Source organism: Phyllopteryx taeniolatus, chromosome 3 (assembly GCF_024500385.1).
Source record: "Phyllopteryx taeniolatus isolate TA_2022b chromosome 3, UOR_Ptae_1.2, whole genome shotgun sequence".
Taxonomy (NCBI): domain Eukaryota; kingdom Metazoa; phylum Chordata; class Actinopteri; order Syngnathiformes; family Syngnathidae; genus Phyllopteryx; species Phyllopteryx taeniolatus.
Window position 1 is genome coordinate 20,085,724 of NC_084504.1, and position 24,203 is coordinate 20,109,926.

The 24,203-nt window shown below is 41.6% G+C and overlaps 3 protein-coding genes across 6 annotated transcripts in view; 1 reads left to right on the forward strand and 2 right to left on the reverse strand.

Annotated features, from left to right (window-relative positions):
* The window catches only part of LOC133475066 (atos homolog protein B), a 38,796-nt gene extending 31,953 nt beyond the window's left edge, over positions 1 to 6,843 (reverse strand). For all 3 annotated transcript variants that reach the window (XM_061767414.1, XM_061767415.1, XM_061767412.1), the window contains exon 1: positions 6,492 to 6,843. The gene's annotated coding sequence lies outside the window, so the exon portion shown is untranslated. The remainder of the gene's footprint in view (positions 1 to 6,491) is intronic.
* Positions 6,844 to 9,997: 3,154 nt separating this feature from the next.
* On the forward strand, positions 9,998 to 18,341 carry LOC133475076 (zinc finger protein 112-like). Its single transcript, XM_061767438.1, has 4 exons — positions 9,998 to 10,282; positions 10,404 to 10,535; positions 11,158 to 11,993; positions 18,206 to 18,341. The coding sequence occupies exons 1-3, from the start codon at positions 10,111 to 10,113 to the stop codon at positions 11,943 to 11,945; spliced, it is 1,092 nt and encodes a 363-aa protein (XP_061623422.1). The 5' UTR covers positions 9,998 to 10,110; the 3' UTR covers positions 11,946 to 11,993; positions 18,206 to 18,341.
* On the reverse strand, positions 16,421 to 22,150 carry cenatac (centrosomal AT-AC splicing factor). 2 transcript variants are annotated; one of them, XM_061767442.1, is made up of 11 exons: positions 21,887 to 22,149; positions 19,871 to 20,037; positions 19,636 to 19,734; positions 19,196 to 19,262; positions 18,834 to 18,896; positions 18,453 to 18,520; positions 18,267 to 18,369; positions 18,166 to 18,196; positions 17,661 to 17,762; positions 17,375 to 17,507; positions 16,421 to 16,882 (listed from the first exon to the last, which is right to left on the reverse strand). In XM_061767442.1, the coding sequence occupies exons 1-11, from the start codon at positions 22,001 to 22,003 to the stop codon at positions 16,780 to 16,782; spliced, it is 1,053 nt and encodes a 350-aa protein (XP_061623426.1). In that variant the 5' UTR covers positions 22,004 to 22,149; the 3' UTR covers positions 16,421 to 16,779. The 2 variants fall into 2 exon arrangements, with proteins under 2 accessions (XP_061623426.1, XP_061623427.1); XM_061767443.1 differs by lacking the exons at positions 18,166 to 18,196; positions 18,453 to 18,520 and having other exon boundaries at positions 21,887 to 22,150.
* Positions 22,151 to 24,203: the final 2,053 nt, after the last annotated feature.

The following is a 24,203-nucleotide window of genomic DNA, read 5'->3' on the forward strand; positions in this document are numbered from 1 at the left end:
ACCAGTCGGCCACCGTGCCACACAAATACAAACATTTGTACAAAAATACACTAATGCACCGCAAAAGACAAACACACAAATAAAGGCCCGAGATATTCCCCTAAGATAAACAAACAGCTCGAAGGCTGTGCTTTTCTTTTTTGCTGTGTGCGTGCCATCTGAGCAGCACTCAACTCACTTTGGCTTTAAGTGTGGAAAACAAACACACATGCACCAGTGTAGGTTTTAAACTCGTTCGGGTGACGTGACATTTGAGAATGCCTTCCACTGGAAAGGATCTGTATTAAAATTGTTTAACTGACCAGTTGATCATTATTAATTATGTGAATTGTGTGGAATTGATTACCTGTCTCTGGATGGGGTTGACCCAAAAAAGATGTAAAGAACATGGCGTCAGGCCATCAGCTATGCTATTTGTTTCATAGCATTTCATGTTAGATTAAAAGAGTAGTTTAAAAAATATTATTGAAATCAAGATATATATGTAATACATTTCAATAGGGCCGGAACAGTGGACGACTGGTTAGCACATCTGCCACACAGTTCATTCTGTGACATTGGAGGACGAAAAACATTTGAGGAGATTGCGTTTTTAGTCTGTAATCTATATAGCTATTTTTCACCGTGACTCAGTATGAGACACTGAAGGATGTCACAAGTCCTACACCTCGAGTTTTGAGTCCTTTCGAGTCATTTTATTAACAAAATAAAAATATATTTTAATATGTATGTATTATCCATCCATCCATCCATTTTCTCTACTGCTTATCCTCACTAGGGTCGCGGGCGTGCTGGAGCCTATCCCAGCTATCTTCGGGCGAGAGGCAGGGTACACCCTGAACTAATCTTGAGAATAACAATATAGAAACTAAAACTGTGACAGGACAACTGAATTGATACTTTATCACACCATCACTTACTTCTCTTTATTCGACATGTGACGCTGCAATGCGTAGTACACCGTGGCTTCGTGATGGGAGCGCAGCTGGCTTGGTCCTTGCCAAATGGCCTGCTGCCGCAACGCGCAGTGTAGCTGCCTCGGTTGCCACCCACGTGGAGTTCATAATCCATTTTGGTGAGCAGTCGGCTAACAAAATGTTGTCATCCGTGTTTAACTTCAAAGTATTGCCACACGGCTTACATGGCTCCTACTCAACCTGCTTAGAAGGTATATCAGGGGGGTAAAGTGGTATCAGTGTCATAGTGTCGGAGCATTTTTTCTTTTGTCCAAATACGGATGTACAGTATCTATATCCAAAACTCAGCTCTACCCATTTTTCCATTACCATTCCATTGTATTTCTAGTACCCAGTCCACTGGGGTTCCAAGCATGCCAAGTCAAGACCATATTGGTGACACAGCACTGCTGGTCGCTCACTGGTGGAGCATATCCGTCATCATGCTAATGTTAGCTTTGCCTGTTGAAAGCTCTGGAAATTGCAGTATTATACTCTATTCTCCTGCAGCTGCCCGTTTTTGTTTGCTGCCCAAAATCTCGTCTTGAATAAAATAAATGAAACGTATGAGATGTTCGTCGGAATGTTTTTTCTGGTTAACCATTGCCCTATTTTTAAGTGGACAGCAAACAGGCGAGCAGATATAAACCAAGTAATGGCAAAGTGGCATTAGAGAGGTGTAGTTACCGCTTGACACAGAAATCATGACAAATCCATTGATCAACAAAGACTGATTATATTGACTGATAGAAAGGAAAAAGTCACAGGCTAGACATTTCCTTATCTCAATGTTACAATGACCCATAATAGATCAATATCTCTTTATTGTCTGAGGTATTAAAACTGTAATTACAGTGAAAGTACAATGCGCAGACGTCACTCTTTCATACACATACTGTGGGGATCAATGCAGCCCCAGAGCAGTGTTTACTGCATCTAACCCACATAATCATGCGTAATCTCTGACATCAAATCCTGTGGCGACACACTGGAGTGCTGACAACAAACCATCAGCTCAGAGCGTTTAATAGATTTCCACACACACAATAAGCACAGGCAGATACTAATGCCAGATACATTTAGCATTTCTACATTAATTGCTGAGACTGTGTTCTGTTCACCGGATGAATAGTGGCCCTCAACTCAAGATTGCATCTGACCTGCACGTGGATAAATGTACTCCAGCTTGACCGCAGGCAAGGAGTTTGCTTGTCTATTCTTCATAGAGAAGCAGAGGACTCTAACAGGCTTGCCTGGTAATCAGCTTCACATTGCTTATGATGCACTGTAATGCGCAAACAGCCTAACAAGACCCTGATGGCTCCATGTAGTGTGTGTGGAACCAGCAACAGCTAGTCGTTACCACGCCGCTTTCTCTATGTTGAGCAGAGCACAAAGAGAAAATACTGTACAACCACTTACCGGACAAAGGTTTGGACACACTTTCTAGTGTTATCAAATGAGAAACGGTGTCCAAACGTTTTACTGGTAATGTAGATTCAGTGGCGGCACGGTGGCCGACTGGTTAGAGCGTCTGCCTTACAGTTCTGAGGACCGGGGTTCAATCCCCGGCCCCGCCTGTGTGGAGTTTGCATGTTCTCCCCGTGCCTGCGTGGGTTTTCTCCGGGCACTCCGGTTTCCTCCCACATCCCAAAAACATGCATGGTAGGTTGATTGACGACTCAAAATTGCCCATAGGTGTGACTGTGAGTGCGAATGGTTGTTTGTTTGTATGTGCGCTGTGATTGGCTGGCAACCAATTCAGGGTGTACCCCGCCTCCTGCCAGATGATAGCTGGGATAGGCTCCAGCACTCCCGCGACCCTTGTGAGGATATGGGGCTCAGACGATGGTTGGATGTACCTGTGGCTGAAAAAGTGAAGCATGGAGAGTCTCTGTCGCGGAAATGAATGGAGTTTTTCTCTCTTTTTTCCTCTTTATATTATGATAATATAGTTACAGCACGCCCGCGACCAGAGTGAGGAGAAGCGGCTCAGAAAATGGATGGATGGATGTAGATTCAGTAAACACTCCAAAAGTTGTACAATTTGGAAATAGCGTATGTTCATCCATCCATCCGTTTTTTATAGCCCTTGTCCTCATTTAGGCCGCAAGTAAGCTGCAGCCTGTCCCAGCTGATTTTGGGAAGGTGGTGGTGTACACCCTGGACTGGTCGTCAGCCAATCGCAGGCAACATATAGACAACCACTCAAACTCACATTCACACCTATGGACAATTTATTTTCAATAACACACATGCTTTTGGAACATGTGCGTGTATATGTGTGTGTGGGGGGGGGAAATGGTGTACCCAAAGAACATGCAAGCTCAACATAGCAAGGCTATAGCTGAGATTCAAACCCCAAATCTCAGAACTGTGAGCCAGACTTTCTAACCACTATTGCTGCCCCTCAAACCAAACAGTTCGTGAAAAACATGCCTAAAAAAAATAACACAAAAATGTTGGTGAGTCTCACAGTCATGTGTGATACCACAGGAAAACATGTGACATCTAAATCTACACGCTCTCAAAAGTGACTTCTGGAGCTTGGAACATATGCGTCTTCACATTGGGGCAGTCAAAAGCTGGAAAGTTTGAACATTTTACGTTACGGTCCTTGGTTTACGATGGATTTCTGTAAGTACTGCAGCAACGTAACTCGAATTTAGAGTAAAAACATGACAGTCTAGCACTAAGTCTATCACTGGTAATAAAGCCATACTTACAGTAATTATCTGAACGAAACAGTACTTCTAGAACAATAATATAAACCATCAAATGGAAAACAATAAGTACAGTGGTAAATCAAGATCCTTCCTGGTGCCACGTGATGACGTACTCTCACGTCACTGTGCAAACTAGTTCATTGGGCAATTTGTCTGCGATTGGCTGGCAACCGGTTCAGGGTGTACCCCGCCTCCTGCCCGATGACAGCTGGGATAGGCTCCAGCACTCCCGCGACCCTTGTGAGGATAAGCGGCTCGGAAAATGGATCGACGGATGTGCAATTTGTAACCCCGAAGCGCTGTAGTTTAGGACTGTCTAAATAGAAGACCCCTTGTACATTACGGGCTAACTTGTTTTTACACTTCTGACAGTCAATGTTAAAAATCTGTGTGTGATGTGTGTGTGTGTGACATGACTTGTTACCCTCCTCATTCGTCATTAAAGAATGCAAAAGTGTTATAGGTCTGCAAATATGAAATATTTTTAGAATTGAATATTCTACAGATTATCCAAAAATCAATCAAATGCAATTGATTTTGCCTTATTAAACAATACCAATACAAAATGTTCATGTGAGCTGCAGGTATTATCTTTATCCACTTGGGGTCACCATCCTCACATCCTACACTGTAGTGTTTGTGACTTTGAACGTCTGTGGCTTTAAAAGGCGGGGCCTGGCCAGGTGAGTGACGTGTGTGTCAGCGAAAGAGATTGCACTTGGGTCTGTTGTTAGCCAGTCCGCTTGTCACTTGTGGTGTATTACAATACGTTCTAATCACCAGTGGTAAATGATGTTGAATCAGTCAACATTGATACATTACCTAGTGTGGAAAAAATTATCTCTGCAAGCTTTGCGCCAGAGATTTTGCTTTGAATTTTTATGTCATCGAGTTTTTTGATTAATCATATCAGCCCTAAAATATTATTTTTAAAACATTGCCTGGTTTTAGGATGGAAACAGTTTGACCATTTCACCAACAAATTCAACTTACATAATTTCTTGTGTTAAAACCAATCTGATCAATCAGAATACTGGACAAGATTGCAACCTCAAGAGATCCATTGTAGTTTAAAGACTCTTATTTGGTTAACAACTAGTGGTTAGCACCTCTGCCTCACAGTTCTAAGGGTCGACATATTGCATTTTGCATGTTTTCCATGTGCTTGCCTGGGTTTTCTCAGTGTACTCTGGCTTCCTCCCACATTCCAAAAACAGGATGGTATGTTGGTTGAGGTGTGAATGTGGGTGTGAATGGTTGTTCTTCTATGTGTGCCCTGGCGACCAGTCCAGGGTGTACCGCGCCTTTCACCCAAAGTCAGCTGGGACAGGCTCCAGCTCACTTGAGCATTAGTGAGCATAATGAGGGCAAATGGTAGAAAAAAAAATGAAAGCATCTAAACACTGTTGGCGTCATGGTGAGCGACTGGTTATCACATCTGTCTCACAGTTCTGAGGACCAGGTTCAAATCCAGCCTCGCCTGTGTGGAGTTTGCATGTTCTCTCCGTGCCTGCGTGGGTTTTCTCCGGGTACTCCGGTTTCCTCCCACATCCCCAAAACATGCATGGTAGGTTAATTGAAGACTAAATTGCCCGTAGGTGTGAATGGATGTTTGTTTAAATGTGCCCCGCGATTGGCTGGCGACCGGTTCAGGGTTTACTCCACCTCTCCCCCAGAGTCAGCTGGGATAGGCTCCAGCATGCCCGTGACCCTAGTGAGGAAGGATAAGCGGTATGGAAAATGGATGGATAAACACTCTTCTTTGTACTAGCTTCCTAACACGGCATTATTTTTCTGTTGTCTTATGGGTGTGTGTGTGTGCGTGCATTTACAATTTTTTTTTTATCTGTGTGTACCTTTTTGTACAGAGAATTGCACAGGCCAGACCATTAACCCTTACTGATCAACATTCACCTCGCCTTCAGACTGATGGCGAAGACGCACATGACGTCACACTCAGCTGAGGACAAAGCCCACTGGTTTCTCACAGACAGAAAGGTGGGGAGAAGAGGGGAGCTTTAAGGGGAGGGAGGGAAAACTGTCGACTTGCAGATGCAAGATGAAATCCACCCTCTTCGTGCATGTGGTGTAGCAGTGTGTGCATGTGTAATGCTTTCTGATGCAGAGTGGTGAGTGGCACTGCATTGAGCCTAATGTATTCGTCAATGCCATCATGCCCTGATTGTCAGGACAAGGGATGACCCTGCAGTACATGTGAGCATTATATCACTGTTCTCTATTGCACCAGTATATCTGAGCACTGCATGTAATCCCCATGTGCAATATCGCCCCCCTTACAGTCATCACCGTCACTCTACCCAGTGAGGTACATGCCAGGAATAATTACTTTACCCATCTGTCACAGTCAAGAAAATGTATAAAATAACAGGTGATTGCTATTTTATACAGAATCCATACATACAATTGGATAAAATGTACAATTGGATAAAATATTGAATACAATGGAATTACTATGACTTTGTACCAATCCACCGCAGACTGCACACATAAAGGCAGAGTGATGAAGGCAGACAAAGCAGGGGAACGCCCCCTCCACCCAGAATGCTGCTGTCAGGCCCATCAACTGGTTTAGGCTGGATTCCAGGCATTCTTATACTCAAGATACACATTAATCGACCACATTCATGACAAACTGATGACCAGTGTGTTGAGTGCAAAAACAAATACCCAGGAACATCAGCACGTTTCCCCCATACAATTATATATTTAAAGTTGGCACACACACAAAGATGAGGCAGCTAGCTAATGAGCAAAAAAAAAAAAAAAAAAGATGATTAAGGCTACTTACCGGAAAAAAATGTCCACTCAGAAAGGAAAACCCCAACCTGGCGACCTCCACTGACGTGTCGTTTTCCTTTTAGATAGCTTTGTGTCGTGTTGGTCGCTCTGACGGATTCCAGTTAGATTTGACAACCCTACAGGGCCAAAATTGACTTTGAAGCTACTAAATTGACGTTGAATGGCCTAAATAGGCGTCTTATCTCTAGTTCGGTAGGATTTTAGGCTCGTTCTCCTACTCTTTCGTAGCACACAGCTCGTCGTCTCGTGTGCTATGTCTGTCTTTTGAGTGCTCGCAGCTGTTTTCGTTGTTCCAACCTTTCGCCTGTAAATGTCTCCCCTGTGCCTTTAAGCGACGACGTTTCCGGGGTTTACTACTTAATACATAAAAGGCGGGGCTTCGCTGCCAGCTGAGCGCTTGTCATTTACTCGATTGGCTGGTCTCGGTAGCCGTAGCCAATCATTTCTCGGGTGCACGCCCAGTTCAAGATATGCAGATTTATTAAGAGATACTGCTTTGTGATTGGACGTTAGATTCACTAAAGAAACGCCCAGTACACGTGCGTTTATTCCCCCCTTCCCAGTCCCAAGTCGTCAGTCTCGTAGCTGTGGTCAATAAATCCAAGAAAATAATCATCTTCGTTTTGGTCAAAAGTTAAACATCACATTGACACGGTTGTGAAATTAAGCTGTGGTTAAACCACTTACGTCAATCGTCAAGCCCTTCGTCACAGGAACGTGGTGACGCTCTTCCTTTCCTCATTTTGGACCGTATAGACCTTAGCCCTGTTGTCACTGAGCTAAAAATAGGCGTTATATCCCATTTTGCAGCGGTAGTGTGCTCTGCACCCATCCATGCAGTGGGCTGACAAGAGTGCACTGTGGAAAGGAATTGTGCAGATAACATTTAGTTCCGGAGAGTGCAATCTAGAATGGTTTATTAATGTTGCGACCCTATTTGTTAATCACTGTGGTTTAGATGCGGATATAATGATACACTAGTGACCTCCTCTATTTCTAGCACCTCAAATTAATGACAAGAAAAAAAAAAGATTGAGGCCTAATTATATGTTTGTGCCTATAATTTGCATGAGAGCCTGGGAGCTCATTTCATGATCTGTTTAAAGGATTATAAAATTAGTATGTAGAGAACAGATATTTGCCAGAAGGTTATTAACAAGGACATAAAATATAAAACAACCAAACTTGCACTTAAAAGAAAGCACATTACATTTGTTTATTTGTTTATTTTTTTTAAATCATGTATAACTTTCATTGCAGAATATTATCATATTTTACAACTATCTCGCACACACTAACATATGTAAGTGATATTTTATTGTGTTGTAGAATGGAAAATTATAGCTTAGCTTCACAGAACAAGAGGAATGCACACTTAGAACTGATGTTTTGATGGAGTATTAAACGAATTTACAAAATGCAAATAAAGCAAATATTATACATGCAATATTTGCATGTAGTTTTACCAAGTTAGATCCGTCAATAACTTAAAAATACTGAAACACTTAAAATGAAGTAACATTGCAGTATTCAGGTTCTTAGTTGCCATGTGTTTGCTTGCAAAAGTTCTGTGTTTGTGTGTGTAAAATGAAATTAATGAAAAATAACAGATTTATATTCCTTTTTGACTCTAAATTGCCCGTAGGTGTGAATGTGAGTGCGAATGGTTCTTTGTTTGTATGTGCCCTGCAATTGGCTGGCAACCAGTTCAGGGTGTACCCTGCCTCGTGCCCGATGATAGCTGGGATAGGCTCCAGCACGCCCGCGACCCTAGTGAGGAGAAGCAGCTCAGAAAATGGATGGATGGATGGATATATTCCTTTTTGACCATGAGCAGAAACTGACTGATCCCGGGTTCAGGATGACTTTGGTAGTGGTGTATATGGCGCCATCTGCTGCTATATTAACAAAAAAAACTAAATAATTTAAATCAGAATGTATGGGTCATTCCAGAATTGGAATGTTTTATAATCCATGCACAAAATACAGAAACATTCACTTTCTGTGTAAATATTATAGTAATATACTGTCTCGAGACCAAATGTAAATGTAGCTGAATACTAAAATTCCTAAATAGACAGATTGAGTATTTTAAATACCAAATAACTCTTGAGCACCACCTATGGTTAGCCTAATGGCTCTTTTTTATTTTATCACATCAACATTTATGTAATCAATTAACATATTGTAATCAATTAACATATGAAATGTAACCGATTAGACTCATTTTAAATCAGTTATTGGTATGATTTGGTGGAGTGCTTGTAAAACATGTTTAAAACATTGTTTTATCACAGACAAATTTTAAATAGTAATAAATATGCACTCAATTCGTGTCTGTCAACATACATGTAACCATGTTCCTAAAATCTTTCTATCCATCTAGAGGAAGAGAAAAAAAGTATGCTGCATGACTCAGCAGAAATTACATCATCAAGACGAGTATTTGAAATACCAAATAGCTCTTGAGCACCCCCTAAAATGGCTCTTTTTCTTTTATCAAAGGATCATTCATATAATCAATTAACATATCAAATATAACCGATAAAACTGAATTTAAATCAGTTATTGTTAGTTCTTGACCAGTTACCATAGCGGCTAATAGAGCTGATATGAAGTTTTGAAGGGAAAAAAAACTATTGCCATAAATGTGTAACCCTGTTACTCTAATTATCTTTACACTAAAATTTAATTAGTATTAAAATAAAATGTTACTTGATTTAATTGTAAATAATTTATTCATCAATATTTTTTAACTACAGTGTATGTTTTTCAGTTGTAACAGGATTGCGCCAAACACAGCAAAATATTGTATGTGACAAATATCCATCCATCCATTTTCTGAGCCGCTTCTCCTCACTAGGGTCGCGGGCATGCTGGAGCCTATCCCAGCTGTCATCAGGCAGGAGGCAGGGTACACCCTGAACTGGTTGCCAGCCAATCGCAGGGCACATACAAACAAACAACCATTCGCACTCACAGTCATACCTACGGGCAATTTAGAGTCTCCAATTAATGCATGTTTTTGGGATGTGGGAGGAAACCGGATTGCCCGGAGAAAACGGGGAGAACATGCAAACTCCACACAGGCGGGGCCAGGGATTGAACCCGAGTCCTCAGAACTGTGAGGCTGACGCTCTAACCAGTCGTCCACCATGCCGCCTATGTGACAAATTCGGAAAATAAGCTTTTCTTGAAACAACGAAAATATATAAAGTAGTTTTTCAAAAAAGTTGGTGTCTAAACTGTCCTTAATTTCTAGAATGACTCATATGACTCATTAATTATTTTATATAAAATAATTAACTTAAATTATTTCCTCTGCTTACGGTCACATTTTATTCCTTCAATTAAATACATTTGAAAACAGCCATGACTCGGAAATAAACGGGCACTCACAATTGTAATAATAATTTTCGATTTTTTAAAATTATTATTATTATGCAGTACTCCTGAACTGCCACAAAAAGTATGTCATGAGGAAGTGAACCAGGAACCAATACGCCACACCGCCGGAAGTAATTCGGTGTGACACCCAGCGGAAATAAATAGATAGTTACATGTTCTACTCTATCGTCCGGGGTCCGCTTAAATAATTAAAAGCAAATATGTCGTCCGTTCAGTATTTAAGACACTTTGTTAACGAGAGACTCACTGCTGCCGCTGAGGAAATATTTGGTGTCTTCGAAAGAACGATCGTCGAGTACCAGGAGGAGCTTCAGCGTCAGCGTCGAATGGTGGACACCCTCAGCACCCCCCAAATAAAGTTGCACAGGATAGGTGTGTAAAACCCTTCATTAAAGTGCATTCACTGCGACGTTTCCAACACGAACAAGTAGAATTGTTAAAAATCAAGACTTGGTTACCTTAATTTAAACTCTACTGTTATCTGTGCCTTCAGAGGTCCAACATGAGGAAAATGAGCAGATTTGTACTGAGCAGAAGCTTTATAAGCAAGAGGAGGACTCCTGTGTGGACCAAGAGCAACCAGAACCTCTGCTGGATGTGCTCTCCAGGCATGAAATGGATTTAGGTGTGTAAAATCTTCCAATTCCCAAAAGTATTAGCTCAAAAGGGTACTTCTACTAAACACTCAGCAAAGGGTCTGAATACTTAAAGCTGCGTGATATTTCAGTTTTTATTTTTTTAATAAATTAGAAAAAATTTCAACTATTCCGTTTTTTTTTGTCAATATGGGGTGCTGTGTGTACATTGAGGAAAACAAATAACTTAAATGATTTTAGCAAATGGCTACAATATAACAAAGTGTGAAACATTTAAGGGGGTCTGAATACTTTCCGTACCCACTGTATGGCTAAGAATCTATACTAACTTAAAGGGCAAAACAAAATTTTTACAAGCACATTAATTGGTATTTTGTATTTATTTATATGATGACCGTAAGTTTAAAACGACTTAGGCCGTTATGCTATTAGGATAACTGTACAGTATTCTATTTTCATGATCACAGGAAAATCTCGACATTTTAGGGATGACATGGGGAAGTCAAAGGCACTTTGTGGTGATATTGACTCTTGTGTTACAAACCGAAATGTCTTTTATTTCACCTTGTCCCGATATATTGGAAAGTATTCGCCCCTTTGTAACCCTACACACTAATACCCTTCTCCTGTTGGTCTTTGTGCGGTCTTCAGAAATACAACAAGTTGATGAGGAACCGCAGCTTCTTGCTGACCAGCAGCTTTGTTGGCAGCAGCAAAATTCCTTTGTCGACCAAGAGGAGCCAGAGCTTCAGCGGATTAAAGAGGAACCCGGCACCAGTCACGAGAGAGAAGAACTAGATACTTTTTTATCCATTCCTGTCATTGACGACCGTTACAAGAGCGGGGTTGCCATCCCGTACTCGAGTCCTGTTGAAAGTCCCTCAGAGGATGCGAATGTACACAATGAGATAAACAGAAAGTCTTTCAGATGTGACTATTGCGGAAAAGCGTTTGGTTTCAGGTGCAAGCTGAAAAGACACATGATGACCCACACCGGGGTGAAGCCCTACTCCTGCAAGACGTGCGGGAAGGGATTTAACCAGACGTCCAACCTGAAGAGACATTTATTGATCCACACGGACGAGAAGCCATACGCCTGCAAAACGTGCGGAAAGCAATTCAGGAACTCGCACGAAGTCATCACGCATGCCAGAACTCACACGGGCGAGAAGCCGTACCCTTGCAACACCTGCGGTAAGAGGTTCACTCAGCTGTCAATCCTCAAGCGACACGTCATGGTGCACACCGGGGAAAAGCCATTTCTCTGCAACACGTGCGGCAGAAGTTTCGGTGACTTGTCGGTGCTGAAAAGGCACGTGATGGTGCACACGGGAGAGAAGCCGTACGTGTGCGACATCTGCGGGAGAAGGTTCCGTGCCAACAGCAACTTGAGTATCCACAGGAGGAGGGTGCACGCGGCGAGGACTTCTCTTCAGTAGGCCGGATTCTTGGACGCTTGCGATTGGAAGAACTTCTTGTTCATTTTGGTATGGCCTCCAATGGACAACTTTGCTTTTGTTTTTATGTAAGCAGAGGAAATCCCCTACAGAAATAGTTTGTTTGCTCACAAAGAAATTCTCCAAATTTTATGGTAGTTTACTAATAATAATAGTCAAAAATCAGAGGTGGTAAAAGTACTCGTACGCTTAATAAGGGGTGTTTGCAGTGTTAAAACGGATAGCAAGATTTGATAATTATTTGAACCCTTGTTGAATCTCAATCTCTGACCAAAGCCATGCCTCTCACTAACATGAACATGCACAATTCTCAAACATGGCCATGAAGAATGGCCTCGACTTAGCTGTCGAGAATTTGCCAATTCCACGTCGCTTCCAAATCCTCTCAGCTGCCTGAGCTCCCTACGCTCTGTTTCTGTTTGCAAGTCTTATGCCTATTCGTTATCAAACAAGGGATTGGTTGTTGTTTATTATTGTTTTATTTTCCAGAGGTGGATATTGTATCATGGTTTCAGGAAATCTCCTGAAGTCCAAGGTAACAGGTCAGCGCAAGGCCGTGAGGGGTTGCCTGCGAGCAGTGTGCCCGCTACAAGTGTGCCTTTGAGTGCAACGTAAATGATTACATCCTGTCAGTCACGCCTTCAGTCTCCGAATGGTTGTTTTTCCTTGGGTGTGGTGGTTTCTTAAAGGTAGCGTATTTTGGCTATTTAGACCTCCATAGAATGACTCTCTAACAGGGACATGGTGTGAAAGTCTCAATTTAAAAAAAAAAACAAAAAAAAAACCTTGGTTTTGTCGTGTGTCCAGAAAAAGCCCCTCTGACAGCTACTTCTGTTTGACCCAGTTTTGTATCCGCTTTGTCCATATTTGGCTAAGACACCCCCCCCCCTCTTTCCTCTGATTGGTTGCCTCCGTGTCAAAGACCCACTTGTGGGAGCACACGTGTTTATGTTGAAGAGTGCTGGCTCGGTAGCGGAAAGGCAGAGATCTTCGCTAGTGACGTAGATCTTGACCTTCGAAGGACCTGATTTCAGTCCTCCCGGGAGAAAAACGTCTGGAACTCAGGAATGCGTGGACAATTTTAATTCATATTTCACGTTTACTGATGACCAGTAGAGACAATATTACATCCCAGATACTAGAAAAAGTTGTTTTGGCAAAATATGTCCTCTTTAAAAAGCATATTAGAGGTACATGATGGCTTTTTTTTAACAGGTGATTTTACTAATGTACTACCGTCACGTTCTGACAGTTAAATATGACAAAAAAAAGTTTTTAGAAAACCCAAAATTCACCATCTCTACAAACTACAATATTGCATACTCACCAAGAAACAAAAATAACTTTTAATGTAGAAATTAGATGGTAAAATACTTAGAGGTCAAATTACTAAGTGTTTAATGAATCTATAGTTTTATAATTTACTATATGCTAATTTATTGAGATGTACCAGTATTTGATAGTGGAAGACAAACAAAATGACCAGTTGGCTTTGGACTGGAGCTCCATGCAAGATCTTGGCTTGTGGAGTGAGGATGATCATAAGAACACTGAGGAAGCTTAGTCATGAACAGAATCAGAATCATCTTTATTTGCCAAGTATGTCCAAAAAAACACAAGGAATTTGTCTCCGAGAGTTGGAGCCGCTCTAATACGACAACAGTCAGTCAATTGACAGAACACTTTTGAGATATAAAGACATTGAGAAAAACAGTCACTGACCAATAAAGGGTTGCTAGTTATCTGGTAATGCTGGTACAATTGTTTTTTTTGTTTGTTTTTTTACAATTGTGCAAAAAGATGCAAAGTCCTCTAGCACTTAGAGCAGTTCGAATGACTAATCTCGCAATAGTCCGGTGCAAAGGGTGCCGAGACTTCAAGGAGTGTATGCAGTTTAAAGTGACTAGTAGCGCGATAATCTGGGACAATGTTGATTGTGCAAATGTTGCAGATAGTCCTCAATCAGTGTGCAAATGGGCCAGATGCTATTCTGGCATGAGTGGCCAGTATTGGTCAACAACAGATATGCAAATAGTGCAGCGTGGCGAGACTATTACAGTGAGTGCACGAGGCATGAGTGGCCAGTATTGGTCAACAACAGATATACAAATAGCGCAGCGTGGCGAGACTATTACAGTGAGTGCACGAGTAGTATATAATTGGCCCGACAGAAATGTGACAACAAACTCAGACAAAAGAAATTGGCAGCATGTTGCAATGGAATTTTAAGTTAGCTGTTTAAGAAGTTGATTGCAAGAGGGAAGAAGCTGTTGGGAATGTCTGCTAGTTCTAGTTTGCATTGATTGGTAGCGCCTACCGGAGGGAAGGAGTCGGAAGAGCCGGTGACCGGGATGTGGAGGGTCCGAGAGTATTTTGCACACTCTTGTCTTAGTTCTGGCAGCGCGCAAGTCCTCAAGGGTGGGTAGGGGTGTACCGACAATCCTTTCAGCAGTTTTGATTGCCCGTTAGTCGGAGTTTTTTTTGTAGCAGCACCAAACCAGACTGTGATGGAAGAACACAGGACTGATTCGATGACCGCTGTGTAGAACTGCCTCAGCAGCTCCCGTGGCAGGGCGTGCTTTCTCAGAAGCCGCAGGAAGTACATCCTCTCTTGGGCCTTTTTGAGGATGGAATTGATGTTGATCGCCCATTTCAGGTCCTGAGAGACTGTAATTCCCAGGAACTTGAAGGTCTCGACGGTTGACACAAGGCAGCTGGACAGCATGAGGGGCAGCTGTGGCGAAGGATGCCTCCTGAAGTCCACGATCATTTCTACAGTCTTGAGCGTGTTCAGCTCCATGTTGTGTCGGCCGCACCACAGCTCCAGCCGCTCCACTTCCTGTCTATATGCAGACAGTGGTGTCATCTGCAAACTTCAGGAGTTTGACAGCCGGGTGCGTTGAGGTGCAGTCGTTTGTGTAGAGAGAGAAGAGCAGCAGAGAGAGGACACCTCCTTGGGGTGCCCCAGTGCTGATGTTGCGTGTGGATGAGGTTGTCTCTCCCAGCCTCACTTGCTGTGTCCTGCCTGTCAGGAAGCTGTAAATCCACTGGCAGATGGCAGGCGAGACGCTGAGCTGGAGAAGCTTGGAGGAAAGGAGTTCAGGGATGGTGGTGTTGAACGCTGAGCTGAATTCCATGAACAGGATCCTCGCGTAGGTCCCTGCACTGTCGAGGTGATCTAGGATGAAGCGCAGTCCCATGTTGACTGCATCATCCGCAGACCTGTTTGCTCGGTAGGCAAACTGCAGGGGGACCTGTGTCGGTCTTGAGGTGGTCCAGCACGAAACGTTCAAAGGACTTCATGACCACAGATGTCAGGGTGACAGGCCTGTAGTCATTCAGAACTGAGATTGTAGTTTTCTGGAGGACTGGGATGATGGTGGAGCGTTTGAAACAGGATGGTACTTCGCACAGTTCCAGAGATCTATTGAAGATCTGTGTAAAGACTGGAGCGAGCTGGTCCACGCAGACTTTGAGGCAGGATGGGGATACAAGGTCCGGGCCTCCCGCTTTGTTAATCTTTTGTTTGAAGATGCGTCTCACATCTGTTCGTGGATGCGTCTCACATCTGTTCGTGGATGGACAACGCAGAAGTCAGAGGTGTGATTGTGGTCGGTCGTGCGGCTGGGTGGGTGTGGGGTGTGAAAGTGTCCTTTTCAAATCTGCAGAAGGTATTCAAGTTGTTGGCTACTGTGCTAATGACTCACCTTGGGGGGATCGTCGCTTGTAATTGGTCAGCGATTGTAATGCATGCCAGCCTGATTTAGATCTGAAGGCAATTGGAACCTCAAATCACCAAGAAAACAAATATTTAATAATGCATACTACTTGTATAGCGCTTTTGAAGTGCTTTAGACTTTACAATTGCACACATTATTCATTCACTCCACAGTCACACCCTAGTGGTAGGAAGCTACTTGTCTAGCCACAGCTGCCCTTGGGCAGCGTGACGGAGGCGTTCCATTCTGCACCTACGGCCCCTCTGACCATCACCAAACATCCAACTACATTTATTCATAGGCAATGTGAGTTGCCTTGCCCAGTGACAACATGCGCTCAGGCGGGGATACAAACCAGGAAACTTTAGGTTGCAGGCCATACACTTAGCCTCTTTTCCACCCTGGAAGTTTCTATAAAGTGTGGGCCAAAAAGAACTGTGTGCAAACCTGTTGACAAACTACAAACATTTCATATGCTATTTTGACTGAATTCTTTAGTCTTTTGATATCAGTAAGCCATAAAAATTAGAGTAATATTTTTTTTGTAATTGAGCAAATTTACAAATCTAACAGGGTTCAAGTTATTATTTACCCCTCTTTGTAATTGAAATGGTTTGGATTGAGCCAAGGAAGAAACCATTCAAACTGGTACAGATCCAGTACTTTTTTTGTTTGTACAAACTGCAGTGGAACTTCCAAAGTCCAAAACCATAAACATGGTATATTTTGGAATTCCGCCAAAATGCTCTGGAAAAATCTGCCTCACAAGTCAAACAAAACAAATCATGTACACAAAAGTTGCATCGCCAATGATTAACAATGTACTTTCGTTAGTGTTTTTCTTTTTGAATTATTTATTTATGGCCTAAGAGTGTTTCTCATGCAAATATTCACTGTAATTATGACTTTACTGCAGTTTTCCACCACATTCCAACTTAGGTACAAATTTGGGTTATATTGCTGCGATGGGAACAGAACTCCGTCGTAAATTCAGGACCTTCTGTAGTAGCACGACTATTAGTCCAATGGCTGTGTGGGTAGAACAGATGGGCATAGCAACCATCTCGTTCACTTGTCTATGAGCTCAATTGTTAAAACTAGTCCTCTGCTTCTGTCTTGGCTTTCTTGGACCCTTCAGCACCATGCTTCATCTTCCTCCTCACTTTGTTCTTCTGGCCTTCCTCCTGTCGAAACTGGTGTCTGTTTAAAAGAAAAAAGTTCACCCCAGACAGAGGATATAGCCATGTTAATCTTTGGTTGAAGCACAGTATCGTCTTCCTAATAAAAACTACTGTATTTAAGCATTGGCGCACGATGGGGTTAAACTCTTCAGACGCGTGTTTTCGGAGCACAAAGATGGTCCAATTTGTGCCTATCGAGACCCGTTTATTCACGTCCAACAATACATTTAATTTCCAAATTCAGTACTTACACATAAATCAATCCCAATTTCCAGTTTGCCAAAAACAATCCAAATTAAACACGATACAAAATGATGACCAACTAGAAACGTGGTAAAAAAACTATGCTTCTCCCGATTCACACACCTGCCATTCATTACCTGGAGCTTCCTATTTGTTCCTTTTTGGGATTATGCGCCACTGTGTGTTGAAATAAGTAATCACGTGTCAAAAATAGAAAAAACAAAAAAAATATTGCTCCAAGTAACAGAGAGCATGCTAAAAATCTCACCTGGACTGCCAGCGTCTGCCGCTATTCCACACCCGACCAAAAGAGGGCAACCAGTTGGCATCTGTGTATGAACTGTGGTCAAAGTTGGCCCCCACTCTGTTAGGGGGGAGCTTCTTCAGCTTCTCTTGCTCCTCTTTGAAAAAATACACAAGATTTGCTATGAGACTCTCCACTAGTGTATATGGGCAATATGCTGGTGAACGTCCTTTCTGCGAGCTGACACTGACAACCGACGTGATAAATCGTCATTAAGGCTACACACGTTTCGGGGGAAGGGTAATCCTACTCTGTCTGAGGAACTCCTTGGCAGATGGGCCAATCTCGGGAGGTGCTGCACTTGTAGACATCCCCTCAAGAGGATCATCCTGGAGCCAAGGAGGAACAGCACCTGTAATGCACGAAGAGTTAGCAATGACTACAATAAATATCCAATTGTTATAATGACAAATATTATGACATCCAATACAACAGTGACACCACATAGCAATGTATATTAATGTCCTATTTTTTGGGCCTACTTCAGAAAAGGCGGTTAGATGTCATTGGTGTGGCCTTAAACGCAAACTCCTTTTATTTGAGATATTGATCGATGGGTAGGTTATATTCCCATTTAGTTATGTAATAACTAAATGTAGTAATGATGCACCATTTTCTTTTTCACTTCACTGGAGCTGTGGAAAGTCTGTAGCTCACTCGTACGCTCGCAAAACAAATAAGCCGAGCGACGGCCCGCATTTGGAAAAACTCCAATGGGCTGTTCCTCATTGCTGCTGCTGTTACTCATACTGTACCTGTGTGTATGTTTCCGCTGTTTGATGAATCCTACAACAGAGAAAATTACAGCAGTGAATGCTGTTTTTGAGTTTGATGAGTTTGGAGGTGTTTCATCTACCTGATAACCAATGAAAGTCAGGCCCTGTTGCTGTGCATCGACCATTGAGTCGACAACGCTGTTCCCCGTCTGCTGGTGGCCTCCCCATGATTTCCCTTGAAAGCTGTTTCCCCCACCCCCAGGTAGGAAGATGAGCACAAACCATATTGAAAGACATTCGGTGTGCATTTGATGATACAGTGTTACCTGACACCAGCCTCTGCTGCCGTTTGTGTTCTGTTAGGCCCGTTGGTCAACTCCGGCTGTGCTGCATGCTGATTTTGATTCAGGAAAAGCCAACAGTGGTTCACAGAGGAAGTCTCACCACTAATCACCCCTCTTACTAACAATTATGAAACCTTTTTCCTCCTATTTGGCAAGTATTTAGCTCTATGATGACTGATTTTATTATAGGAGCCCAACATTCTACAGTATAGTTATAGTTGGTCATTTTCTCTCACTAAGGTTTTTATTGGTGCAAGTCTAGCTGCAATCTACTATACTTCTCTGCTATGGGTCTGAAAATGATGACAGTTGACAGTCAAGACCATAGTTATGGATACCGCCACTGCATCCTTGGAAACAAACCTCAAGAAGAGACTGAAGGAGCTCTAGGCGCTGTTTCTCCTGGGCCCGGATCATCTCGGCTTGCTGAGGACACGAGACAAACAGAACAGCAAATCTGAAATCTGGAATACACTGAGGTTTAAATAATAAGGCATTAGTCAATAAAGTTAAGATCAAGTGTTTTATTAACAGTGGTGAACTTGTTGCTGATGTGAAAAACAGTACTTTAAGAAAAAAAAATCTCCATAAATAAAAGATGCTGCAATTGTGACAGTTTGACCCCTTCGTCTTATATATTTATGTGGAAAAATGTTTTGCCCTTAGAGGTTCCAGTGTATCTCAATCAGTTTTTGAGGTAACCATAAAGTAACATTTGGCATTACCTGTTTAATGAATTCATCCTCCTTCTCCACAAATGTTTCCAAAACTTTGGATACCTCAGCTTTGAACCTAAAAAAAAAGAAAAGAAAAGAAAAACGTTAACATTTTTTGTAAATCTATCCATTTATAAAGCTTGTTTTCATTAGGGTTGAGGGTGAGTTGCCTCTCCCAGCCGAGGTGGGGTACACCCTGGACTGGTTGCCTGTCAATCACAGGGCACACACACAGAAACAACCACTCACTCAGATTCACACCTACTAACAATTTTTTAGTCTTTAATCAACCTAACACACGCATGTTTTTGGAATGTGGGAGGAAGCCGGAATATCTGGAGAAAACCCATACAAGCACGGGTAGAACATGCAAACTCAACAAAAATGTGTTCCTGGCAACTTTTGCAAACATATCTTTTCATTATTTCCATTCAGTTTGCCAGGCTCACCGTTCAGTCTCCTCCTGTGTGATGATGACTTTGTCTTTCAACTTGGGATCTGCCTTGTTCTCCCACCAGAACTTGTGGGTACTCTTCCTGTGTTCTGGCCTGAAATCAGACCAATTTGAAAGGTCAGCCAATAACACTATTTATTATTGTTTGTTGATATTATAAAGTATCTTACCACATCCTACAATAGATCTTGTTGTTTATCTTTGAACTTTTGAGAAAATACATCACTCACGTGGCCATGTGCTCCAACAATCCTCCATGTAATACGGTCATGTTGCCGTCTGAAACATTTCGTTCCACTTCAAGCCCACAGCAGTAACACCAAAAGGTTTTCGTGTGTTGAGCACAATCAAACTTTTCAACTTCAGGTTTTTTCAGTGTTCGGCGAGCTTCCTTCACCTGGAAGACATGAGGAACAATCACAAACTTGTTAAAAAAAAAAAAATCCAATACAGTCTTCTTCTTTTCCTTTCGGCTTGTCCCGTTAGGGGTCGCCACAGCACGTCATCCTTTTCCATGTAAGCCTATCTCCTGCATCCTCCTCTCGAACACCAACTGCCATCATGTCTTCCCTCACGTCATCCATCAACCTTCTCTTTGGTCTTCCTCTAGCTCTCTTGCCTGGCAGCTCCATCCTCATCATCCTTCTCCCAATATACTCACTATTTCTCCTCTGGACGTGTCCAAACCATTGAAGTCTGCTCTCTCTAACTTTGTCTCCAAAACATCGAACCTTGGCTGTCCCTCTGATGAGCTCATTTCTAATTTTATCCAACCTGGTCACTCCGAGAGCGAACCTCAACATCTTCATTTCCGCCACCTCCAACTGTGCTTCTTGTTGTCTCTTCAGTGCCACTGTCTATAATCCGTACATCATGGCTGGCCTCACCACTGTTTTATAAACTTTGCCCTTCATCCTAGCAGAGACTCTTCTGTCACATAACACACCTGACACCTTCCTCCACCCGTTCCAACCTGCTTGGACCTGTTTCTTCACTTCCTGACCACACTCACCATTCCTCTGGACGGTTGACCCCAAGTATTTAAAGTCCTCCACCCTTGCTATCTCTTCTCCCTGTAGCCTCACTCTTCCCCCACCACCCCTCTCATTCATGCACATATATTCTGTTTTACTTCGGCTAATCTTCATTCCTCTTCTTCCCAGTGAATGCCTCCATCTTTCTAACTGTTCCCCCAGCTGCTCCCTGCTTTCACTGCAGATCAAAATGTCATCTGCAAACATCATGGTCCACGGGGATTCCAGTCTAACCTAATCTGTCAGCCTATCTATCACCACTGCAAAAAGGAAGGGGCTCAGGGCTGATCCCTGATGCAGTCCCACGTCCACCTTAAATTCGTCTGTCACACCTAAAGCACACCTCACCGCTGTTCTGCTGCCCTCGTACATGTCCTGTATTATACTAACATACTTCTCTGCCACTCCAGACTTCCGCATGCAGTACCACAGTTCCTCTCTGGGTACTCTGTCATAGGCTTTCTCTAGATCTACAAAGACACAATGTAGCTCCTTCTGACCTTCTCTGTACTTTTCCATCAACATCCTCAAGGCAAATAATGCATCTGTGGTACTCTTTCTAGGCATGAAACCATACTGTTTCTTGCAAATACTCACTTCTGTCCTGAGTCTAGCCTCCACTACTCTTTCCCATAACTTCATTGTGTGGCTCATCCTCTATAGTTGCCACAGCTCTGCACATCACCTTTGTTCTTAAAAATGGGCACCAGTACACTTTTCCTCCATTCCTCAGGCATCTTCTCACGCACTAGAATTCTATTGAACAAACTGGTCAAAAACTCCACAGCCACCTCTCCTAGATGCTTCCATACCTCCACAGGAATCTCATCAGGACCAACTGCCTTTCCATTTTTCATCCTCTTTAATGCCTTCTAACTTCCCCCTTACTAATCATTGCCACTTCCTGGTCCACAACACTTGCCTACTTTTATTAAATATAGTTCAGTTGTATTTAACTTTTAAGTAATACACATTTGCATCTAATATTTTAAAATTGTTGGTTTTCCAATATTTATTTGGGTACAATGTTTACTTACAATAAAATTAAATATTTAATGAGGTGGAAGGCCTACGGCAAGGATTTTAACAAATGCCAATAAGTCATTTACATCCATAAAATTCATGTCACAGAGAGATATCTGTATTTTGATACGGACGAATTGGAGCTGGCATTAGCGCACGTGCAAATGTTAAAGCGAATTAATTACTCACCTTTTCTATGAATTTCATTAGCACAAGCCTTTGTCTGCTTTGGTGTTGTTTCCCGAAGATATGTCCTTTCCCGTTAAATGCTGTTTGCCTACATATGGCGCAGTAATAGGCACCCATCTAGTCCAATAAAGTGGACAACAATATAATGACCACACTTTAGTTTTCGCCTCTAACCAGCATTTAAATTACATTTGGCTGGCCAAAGAAGAACGAAAGACACTCACGTACCAAAAAAGGAAGTACCGTCTCAATATGGATCCCCCTAGAAACAGCAAATGTGGAAATGTTATTGTTGGTAACGATAAGATCGTAATGTGCATAATAATAATTTTTAAAAATGCGTAGAATTTTAAAGTAATGTATTTTCTATTCTATCAATAGTATAATTGTAAAATAATTGCGGGTGAAAGTTTATATCATTAAAATTTAGTTAACTCGACCCTAGTGAGGAGAAGCGGCTCAGAAAATGGATGGATGGATGGAGAACAAAATTTCCTTGTATTCGTGGACGGAAGGTAAACACATGACACATGACGGAAATCATTTTGTGACGCCGGCCATTAGTTCGGACAATTTTCACTGTTTGGTAGGCAGTTAACAAATAATAATAGTAGTGGGTTTTTTTTCAATAATCAACGTCCTTATCGTTACCTTTCTGGTCTGTTAACAGTGGTTCTTGGAATGTATACTTTATTTACCTTCCACATTTAATGTTGATTTATTTTATCCTTTTTTTTGGGGGGGGGGGGGGGGGGGGGGGTGAAACCATTACTTTAGGTAGTTTGTGAAAGAATGACCTCTTGGTCAATTCCTCTACCAGAGTGTGCCCAAAGATAATAAGAACTAACTACATATTAGCAATAATGGTGTGAGACACTTTGACCTAATAAATAATCATTAAGACCTTCGGAATCATGTTGTCACTTATGATATTTTCATGTAATAAAACAATAAGTTGCACATATAGAAAGCGAACGCTACAAAGTGTTGGTTTCTCACTGCTTCGGCCAAAGTAGCAAGTCTTTTCAAGTCAATGGGTCTAAATCCAAGTGAAGTCACGACTCATTGCTGTTCAAGTCCAAGTCGAGTTACAAGTCTTTTAACATATTGTCAAGGCGAGTCTATAGTTATCAAATTAATTCTCTGGTCTGACTAGAGTCCAAGTCATGTGACTCGAGTCAACACCTCTGCTCTCCTGTGAACAATTGATTACGGTCACATACCTCTTTCATCCCTGTGTCCTGTGAAAGTACGAGTTTTATATTCAGTTTTAAATTGATTTATGTTTTGACATTGTTTTAAACCCTCACCTAAACTTTTCCAAAGTCTTCACCCCACAGAATTTTCCTGTTTGTAGGGATTCTGTAAATTTAGAAGTTACATTTCCCTCTTATGTTATAGCCACCCTCTCGATCTCAAAACAGAACGTTTGAGATAACATACTATTTTTAACTTTGGAATGTAACAATACCAACAGATTTTAATAATTTTGACTGCAAAAAGAGTGTGTCAGTGTGATCCAGATGGCTGATTTTATGGATGATCCTCAGGTATTTCCCCAAAACTCTGTGGACAGGAGTATCAGGGCCACATTAAAAAGAAAACAAAACACATGCGATGAGATGAAACTCGTAATTTTACGGAAAAAGGCACATTTTTGAAGTAAAAAAATCATACATTTTCGAGATAAATGTTATAATATTATGAAAGTACAGTATTATATATTTGAGAAAAAATATATATTTTCAAATTTAAATAGTTGTATATTTTCTACATAAAAAGAAATCTAATTTAGGGGGAAAAGTCAATGTTATCAAAACTGAAGTGGTAATCTCATGAGAATAAAGTTGTATGTTGTAAAGAAATATGTATATTCTGGAAATAAAAAAGTTGTTTTTAAAATACTTTTAAGTTGTATATTTTCGAGGTCATATATTCCAATAAAAACTTTTATATTTCAGAATCATTTTAATCAGAATCATATTTTGCCAAGTATGTCCAAAAAATACACAAGGAATTTGTGACTAAAAACATAATCTGTTGAGAATAAAGTTATATATTTTCAAGAGAAAGTTAGTTTCTTTTCAAAATTAAGTACATTTTCAATATATTTTAGAGAAAAAAAGTTATATATTTTCAAGATTAGAGTAGTATAATTTAGAGGGGAAAAATGTGAATTTTAGCGATTAAAGTTAAAAATAATCGCATATTATTTTAGATGAAAGTCGCAATTTTACGAAACTAAGAGCAAAAAAGGAAAATAATACAAAAAAGCGGAACCCTTTGTCGCCTCATTTGCACCATCGGACCCGAGCAG

Bases quoted from the DNA above. Each gene is read 5' to 3' on its own strand.
- LOC133475076 (XM_061767438.1), top strand. From the start codon at position 10,111: ATGTCGTCCGTTCAGTATTTAAGACACTTTGTTAACGAGAGACTCACT. The intron at 10,283-10,403 runs GTGTGTAAAACC...CTGTGCCTTCAG, and splicing joins AATAAAGTTGCACAGGATAG to AGGTCCAACATGAGGAAAAT. The intron at 10,536-11,157 runs GTGTGTAAAATC...TGCGGTCTTCAG, and splicing joins CAGGCATGAAATGGATTTAG to AAATACAACAAGTTGATGAG.
- cenatac (XM_061767442.1), bottom strand. From the start codon at position 22,003: ATGGGTGCCTATTACTGCGCCATATGTAGGCAAACAGCATTTAACGGG. The intron at 17,508-17,660 runs GTAGGATTACCC...ATTTTTTCAAAG, and splicing joins CAAGGAGTTCCTCAGACAGA to AGGAGCAAGAGAAGCTGAAG. The intron at 16,883-17,374 runs GTGAGATTTTTA...TCTTTTAAACAG, and splicing joins GGCAGACGCTGGCAGTCCAG to ACACCAGTTTCGACAGGAGG.